Raw genomic sequence first — 7,747 nt, 5'->3', positions numbered from 1 at the left:
ATATTGGCAACCCAATTTGCTGGGTTGAAATAACCCAGCAGTGTAGTAAATATGAACAACCCAATTGTTGGGTTAAGATAACCAACCCAACTTGTTGGGTTAAAATAACCCAACGCTAGGTTGGTCCAATATTTAACCATTGCTGGGTTGGGAAAACCCATATTGGGTTGTTTTTAACCCAGCATTTTTAAGAGTGCAGGTATGATCCATACTCAGGTACGTAGATGTATTAGTATTGTGGCTAAAACCAATCCAACATTTTTTTGATAGAATATCGTTGGAGTGGAAATAGAGTCGGGCTGCGGGCTAGGAGACCGGAGTTCAATTGCACTCTCGCCCATCTCTGTGTGGAGTTTGCATGTTCTCCCCGTGCATGCGTGGGTTTTCTCCGGGTACTCCGGTTTCCTCCCACATTCCAAAAACATGCTAGGTTAATTGGTGACTCCAAATTGTCCATAGGTATGAATGTGAGTGTGAATGGTTGTTTGTCTATATGTGCCCTGTGATTGGCTGGCGACCAGTCCAGGGTGTCCTTTCACCCGACGATAGCTGGGATAGGCTCCAGCACCCCCGCAACCCTCGTGAGGATAAGCGGTAGAAAATGAATGAATGAATGGAAAAAGAGCCATTCAACAGAATTTCAGTGTCTTCAAGGAATTTTCACTCCCTTCCTCCTTCGACATGCAATTACCTTCACGTGGGAGTTTTATCAGCAACCATCCTGGCCTTGCCGCCTCTTTACTCCCACTTTGTATTCATTAATAGCCCCGAAAGGTCAGACACGGCACTTCTAGTCCTGTCTGCTTGCATGTGTGTGTTTCTTCCTGCCAAGAAACAGCAGATTAACGTAACATTCTTGACTTCAACAACACAGCTCATTCAAGCGCATGAATTCCAAATACCACACACCCATACTAGAACGTTCCTTAAAGTTGGAAAGCTGTGACTTATTTCTCTCTCCACGTGTCTCTTTTTGTGTTTATTTATTATGAAACGATGAATTTATCAGTGCAGCGCATCATCCTGGTGTACACTGTCTGTTAGTAGAAATAAACAACTATACAGTCAATCCTCCTCTTCCTCTCATATATTCTAATGTGAACGCCAATGACTTTAAATTGAGGGTTAAAATCCTTCTTTATCCTTCTTTATTAGTCACACACCACTATTAGTTTTCGGCCTCTCTGCAATTACGGCCAAGGGTGGTGTTGATTATATCTCTCACAGCAGTTAAGAAAAGAATGCAGGTGATGTAAATGCATGCAAACATGGAGCCGTCAATATAATTTTACTGCATTCTCTGCATTCTGGCTGGTACCGTAAATGGGATGACGACAGGTCAAATGACTAACTTGTGCGTATAATCATGTTTTCGCAACTTAGGGGGAGTCGTTGTGTTGTGTGTGTGATGTAAGCGGCAAAGACTAGGTGTGGAAAGCACATAAGCTAACTTCAAACAGATTAAAAATGGTTTACGTGACAGGAAACGGGTCCCCCTAATGCAAATGCAGTCCCGTTCATGCAAGCCCAACGTCTAAACTAACATTGAAGTTTGTTTACTTGTTTTTGTCATTAGAGTCGAATATGGATGCGTTCATTTGCGTCAAGGTGGAAATTTTTCCCCTATACCAAAATAAAAAAAATGGTATGGTCCATTCATTTGACATCATCCACCAGGAAGTACATAGCCTGCAGGCTTACTAATGGATGAACAAACACAAATATGATACTGAACATGCCATTTTCAGCCATCAGAGAATGAAAAACTTCTAATACCAAAGCCTTTAGAAGTCAAGACCGATATACAAATGTTTCAGATATGATCTCTTGATGTCAAAGGCGGAAAAGCTTTCCCTCTTCGAATATGATTGGATTGTTGAGCTGCATTTTAAACTTCTTTAAAGATCCTGTGGATTACGGAACATAATTGTTTTGGGTAGACCCCAAAAAAGAATCCGGTTGGCTGTCCATCAAGACAGGGGACCATCCTCCACCCAAACGTAGGTTGTTACTGGTGCTGAGTGCAGCCCAATAACCATCACACAGCTGATTTATCTGATGAGAAGAAATGTAACGTTGATGGTCCTGATGGCTTGACAAGGAGATCCCAACTGAGATGTTGTCCACTCGGCACGGTGGAAGGGGCACCATCATGATCTGGGGTTCTTTTTCCTAAAAATTTAACAATTAAGCTTCAGGTTGTGCAGGGGCGTCAAGCGGCAGTTGGCTATGTGGGGATGTTCACCATGATAGAAAGCACTCAAACATTTTTTGTCTCACTTTCATTTCTTCTTTTTGCATTTTGAAGCTCTACTTAGAAGTTAGAAGTTCCAACAGTGCAAAATGGCATTGATCTGTGTATGTTTATTGTATTTTGCCCGTTTTACCTAAGAATCAACAATGGTATGATCCTGGCCCCTTACAATTGTTGTGCTAGTCGACTCCAGCATAAGTCATCACACATCTGTTCAGTGGTCACATAGTAACATACATGGATCCGTTCAATTTTCTGCTATAAGAGGGTGTGTTGCAGCAAAAATATCAATATCATCAATACTTTCAATCACCATCAAGACTTTATGAGAGCAACCGATGCATATTTGATATTAGTGTGAGTATCGATATATCGACATTGTGACTATGTTCCCAAAAATGCAATTTTACAGGTTTATTTTCTTGCTGTTGTTGTTTTGTCGTTCTTCATCTTGAACTTCACCTCCTCCATCAATCCCTTCAGCTGTCCTCCCCTCTTTCCCTCACATCCTCCCTCCTCCCGCCCAACTCCCCTCAGTCAGCACAACTTTTTCCTTTTTTCTTCTCTTACTATACGTTGTCATTCCTGATGGGGCCTGACAACAGTGTGTTTTAGGATTAGACCCAGTGAAATAGGGGGGCATTCCATTATCGGCAGCCTTTGTCACAGGCAGGCCACTGTTTGCTTTTGACAAGACAGCTGTTCAAAGCCCTCCCGCCAGCCCCCGTGAAGGGAAAGGACCCAAGGGTGACTTCCGTTTTTTGCTTTCGTTGTTGGTGGATGAACGAGGGAGCTTCTATACCCGATGTCTCATTTGTTTCATGTTTATTGTTGATTCTTAGCAATAGCACTTTTTGTTTTGATGCCCTCCCCCAATACAGGATGCACTCTGAAGAAAATATAAAAAAATATATAGTGTCAGATTTAAAGGGGACCTATTATGCTTTGTATTGAGTTGTATTGAGTTGTGCACTCCTACTCCACAATAACCAGCGCAGCAAGCTTTCCAGACCTTCCAGAATCTGCACCTATTCCAGCTGTACTTCTTTGGATTTCATGCTTCTCGCGAAAATGGTCTGTTTTAATTGTTTTAATTTATTCCGCCCATGGCCCGCCTCCAGGCACGCCCATTCCGCTGTGGTTGGTCACACTCCCGAGTGCTTAGGAGGATATCCGGTGTTGTGCCGCAAGCTGTGAAGCCAACTTTATAGGAGTTGATAAACAATATAGGAGTTAATAATAAACGGTGATTTTTCTTTTTAAAATGTAAAATTTTCTCAAGTCATATACAGTTACATAATTAATAAGGCACCCTTATTAAGAATGAGTGTGGATTTCATGTGCAATGCAATATTGTTTACCCTTTTAAATGTTAACCCTGGAGGAGTAGTTTAAACCTGAGAAATGGCTTTAAGATCTTAGTTTAATAAGCTCAGCAAGGTGGGTCAACTCAATGCTCTAACAATGCCTAAGGTTACATCACGTCAGCCTTTCATCTTGTTGCCCCTCATGTTGGGTGAGACCCCCATGTTACACTCGCTGTTAGCTAGGTCTATATGTGTGTTTAGGGAACACACAGCTGTAATTAAACAGTCATTCTAATAAAGGCTTGCAACCTCTTGTTGCCAGCTGCTTCTAACACACAAGAATGATAATGAATAGACGTCTGCATGGGGCTTGAACATAACATAACACAGCTGGTATACATTCACTCATTTTGGGGGGTGGGCGGAGGTGTGCTGTGGGTCGTATTTTGAAATAATTGTTTTTCTGCCAATACGCCTGTAAATAAACCACCATAATTTGCGACATCGTAAACAAAGTAAGATGACGCTGGTTTAAAACGAATCGGGAGACGAGGGTAATTTGCATCATAAACTCATGTAAATTCAGTTCATCACAATGGCGCCATCTTGTGGTATGTAACTGCTCCAACCGCCATATTGGATGGGTCAAGGCTGCGCTTGAATACAAGTGAATACAAGTAAATGTACTTACTTTCATAAACAGCATTTCTACAAATGAATTTGTTAATTCCTCTCATTTGAACATTCACACAGGCACTAGTATACTTTGGAAATAGTTAGGCACCTGTCTTTGTCTGCTCCAATGGCGATTTGCCTGAAGATGTGCTGCTTTGACTAGCATAACTCATTTAAATTACGTGTCAATGAAGATACAAGAGGAAGTCTTACACTGTTTATTTTAGAACTAGATCACATCCTATATGTCATCATTCACACTCAAATAATTGACATTCAAATTTATCAAAGCAATAAAAGACTCAAAAGGGAGCAGAACTCAGGCATAGCAGCTCAATAGAGATGCTTGAATGCTTTATAAAACACTATGTTAAAAAACAGTAAGGCAATGTTATTTTGTACATATAGACTGGAACAATGCATCATATTGAATCCAAATATGGAGTCTTCCATGTATACTACACAAGTCAAATACACATGTTCCAGATGCAACACATTTAAAAGGGGCATACTAGATAAAAATAAAAATAAAAAAACACACAGTTGAGTTTATTCATGAATGGGCTTGGATGGAAGCTTAGTGAGATGATGACCCATTAGGATCTCCATGAGGGCGCCCAGGTCCAAAGAGTTTGTTCTATTTGAGCTTCTTAATTTGCTGGTTTGTGTTGTCGATCTTCATGCCCATCTTGTCCGTTTTGTTCAGCAGAGAATCAATGGAGTCTTCCTGGCTGTCAATCTCAGACTGGAGACCCAATCCTAGATTCCTCAGCCTACTCAGACCATCGGACATTTCATCTGGACAAGACAAAAACAGCATCTGATGGTTATATGGACTGGACTATGTAAACCTGTAGACAATAAACTATCCTCCTGACTTGGAATAGACTTACAGTGAAACCTCTTAAGTCAAACATAATCTGTTCTGTGATGCTATCCAATTGCCTGCTTGTTGTGATTCGTGATTTTCTTATATGATTATAAGTGTAAATGTAAGTGAACCATGTCACGTTACAAGACACAATAGCAGATTACGTGTGACTTGAGAAGCCACTGTATTATACCAACATTATACCTAAGTTTCTGTCCAGGGTCTGGTGTGCTTCCCGAAGGTGTCTGTTTTGAGGATGTCCATTCTGTCTGGATAAGCCGCCATCAACTGATGCCATGGCTCCAAACCCTAAAAACCAGATGGCCAAGTACACTTTGTGCATTTCAGCCATAAATCACATGTACTCTGAGGTAATTTACTTTTTTTTTTGTTTTACCTCCTGTCTCCAACTTTCTGAGGTTGGGATGACTTGCTTGGTATTTGTCTTCCTGGTCTCTACTGGTAGCTAAGGCGCTCTGTAATCTGAAAGAAGGCAATATATATATACACATATAAATATATATTTTCTTAAGTAATGACGCAAAATCACTGGCTGTCAAGTGCATGCCAAAGCAACAGGTGGTGCTATCCCTCTGAACTGTTCCGAAACCACCAAGAAAGTTAGGCACAATAACGGTAAAAGGAGGAAAAAATGGGGCATATATACAAGACTAACAATAAATACATACCATAAAAAGACCTCCAGGCAATGCAAAATGTAGAGTTATTTAGAAGGAAAAGGGCAAAAAAGACAACATCAACCTGGCTGTTATTTTACGGATTTTAAGGATCCCTTTAAATACCCTCCAGGCAGACTTGCAGAAAACAGTAACAAGTGTGAAATGTTACTCAATGTTTTGAATGGGAAACAGTAGCACCATCTGGTGGACAAATATATAATTACTATTTACTGCCAGGAGTTCAAATGGAAGTTTTCACATTTGTGCTAAGATAAACATGGGATTTAAAAAACTGCATTTTCATCGTTTTCAAGACGACTTTTTTGCAGTTTGCAACAAATGTGTGGATGAACTAAAGGCCAGTGCATATTCTTTTGGTATGCGCCGATCAATCGGCCACCAATCAGTATCAGTTATTTCTGTTAATGTATATGTTTTTGTCTAAGTTAAGATGATTTTGTGGTTCCTTTTTTCCTGTCATGTAGCCAGTGGACAGGGTGCAGCCAGGAATTCTGAGTCCTGGCAGTCATGGGACCTTAAGAGTTTTCCTGACTTTTCCCCTTTATACAGCAAGTTGAAAAATGTATAATAAATCCATGTGATTGGTATTGGTATCAGTACAGGCCAATTTTGACCCTGACCGGAGCATCCCTAATATTTTATATATGCATAATTAATGATGTCCTCAGATTTTCACCTGTCATTGGCCTCATAGGCCTTGGGCTGCTCTGGTGGTGGTGGTTGTTTTGTCTCAGGTTTGCCTTTGAAGTAACTGACCAGTCCTCCCCAAACACTCTTGATGCTGTTGATGTGCTTTTGGCTGGTTTTTAGGTCCTCCTCCATGTTATCCAACATTTTGTCGGTTCTTTTCAGAACTTCCCCCTGACGCATGAGTTCCTAAACAAACAACAATGAAGAACATGAGTCGTTGATGACAATACAACTTTGTGCATGCTTGGATAAATCCAATTACCATGACATTACCTCTGCTGTTTCCACACCCATCTTCTCAGATTCCCGAATGAGACCAATGGAGCGGTAGCTGCTGTCGACAGCAGACTGAGCTGTACGCATCACTTCCTGTTGGAGGTACCGTTGTCGCCTCTCTGCATCGCTCATCCCGCTATCTTCAGGATCTCCATCGAAGCCATTGTTTGTAGACCGGAAGTCCTCTTCGTCGTCATCGTCTGCAAACGGGTTGTGGGACTTTGGGTAGGCCATCTGAGGGCCACACAAGCACAAGCTCTGTTTGAAAAGCTCTCCCTTTTCTTTATCTTTCGCTCCTCATATCATCTATTCCATTTCTAATTAAAAATGCAAAAATGTTACCCCTTTTATATTCAAATGGCGATCCAATTCTATTTGTGATGCAGTTGATCATCATCGGCATGTAATTAACGTACGTTAAATAACACCACTCTTTGATAGAAAGGTTACTTTGTATGCCAGCCAGACAATTAACAACAGTTGATGCAAATTATGTAAAAACGTCTGCTTTCCCGCTTAACATACCATGTAAATAATTGATTAACAAAAATGACTACTAATGCTACTCTGTTGCTCTGCGGAAACTACAAAAGTGTGACCATTAGCTTGCTCGTAAAACCCATTAACGAAAACGAACGCACCCTCGGCAAAGTGGCCTAATTGTCCCCGAAATCTATTACAACAAATTATACTTAACACAAAACATTGACGAATAAAGGTCATTTAAAAAATACAAACCTTTGACCGACGTGAGAAGCTAGCGACTCTCGCTCTGTCAGCTGACTTGTCGGACTTCCTGACTAGCCTGGTGACGTCAGTACACAACGATCGGCGTTGCGCAACTAAAACGCATCAAACTATTTGAATACCAGGAGAATGTGGCATTTCAAATAAAATAAAAAAAAATGAAAAAAGTGATATTCTTGGAGCCTTTTAAAAAATTCATTATAATCCTACATCAACTTCATTATAA

The 7,747-nt window shown here is 40.7% G+C and overlaps 1 protein-coding gene across 1 annotated transcript; it reads right to left on the bottom strand.

The window, feature by feature from the left end:
• Nucleotides 1-4,439: 4,439 nt before the first annotated feature.
• Nucleotides 4,440-7,669, bottom strand: snap29 (synaptosome associated protein 29). Its single transcript, XM_058070183.1, has 6 exons — nucleotides 7,513-7,669; nucleotides 6,772-7,008; nucleotides 6,485-6,684; nucleotides 5,505-5,590; nucleotides 5,312-5,416; nucleotides 4,440-5,034 (listed from the first exon to the last, which is right to left on the bottom strand). Exons 2-6 carry the CDS (start codon nucleotides 7,006-7,008, stop codon nucleotides 4,874-4,876), a joined length of 789 nt encoding a protein of 262 aa, XP_057926166.1. The 5' UTR covers nucleotides 7,513-7,669; the 3' UTR covers nucleotides 4,440-4,873.
• Between the last annotated feature and the right edge of the window lie 78 nt (nucleotides 7,670-7,747).

Source organism: Doryrhamphus excisus, chromosome 4 (assembly GCF_030265055.1).
Source record: "Doryrhamphus excisus isolate RoL2022-K1 chromosome 4, RoL_Dexc_1.0, whole genome shotgun sequence".
NCBI lineage: Eukaryota > Metazoa > Chordata > Actinopteri > Syngnathiformes > Syngnathidae > Doryrhamphus > Doryrhamphus excisus.
The sequence above is the reverse complement of the archived record's forward strand: the minus strand, read 5'-3'. Positions and strand labels throughout refer to the sequence as shown.

What these genes read in the sequence shown, in the direction of transcription:
- snap29 (XM_058070183.1), bottom strand. Translation starts at nt 7,008, where the DNA reads ATGGCCTACCCAAAGTCCCACAACCCGTTTGCAGACGATGACGACGAA. An exon ending in GCCTATGAGGCCAATGACAG is followed by an intron (nt 5,591 to 6,484) that starts GTGAAAATCTGA and finishes GCCTTCTTTCAG; the next exon opens with ATTACAGAGCGCCTTAGCTA. An exon ending in CAGAAAGTTGGAGACAGGAG is followed by an intron (nt 5,417 to 5,504) that starts GTAAAACAAAAA and finishes TCTGGTTTTTAG; the next exon opens with GGTTTGGAGCCATGGCATCA.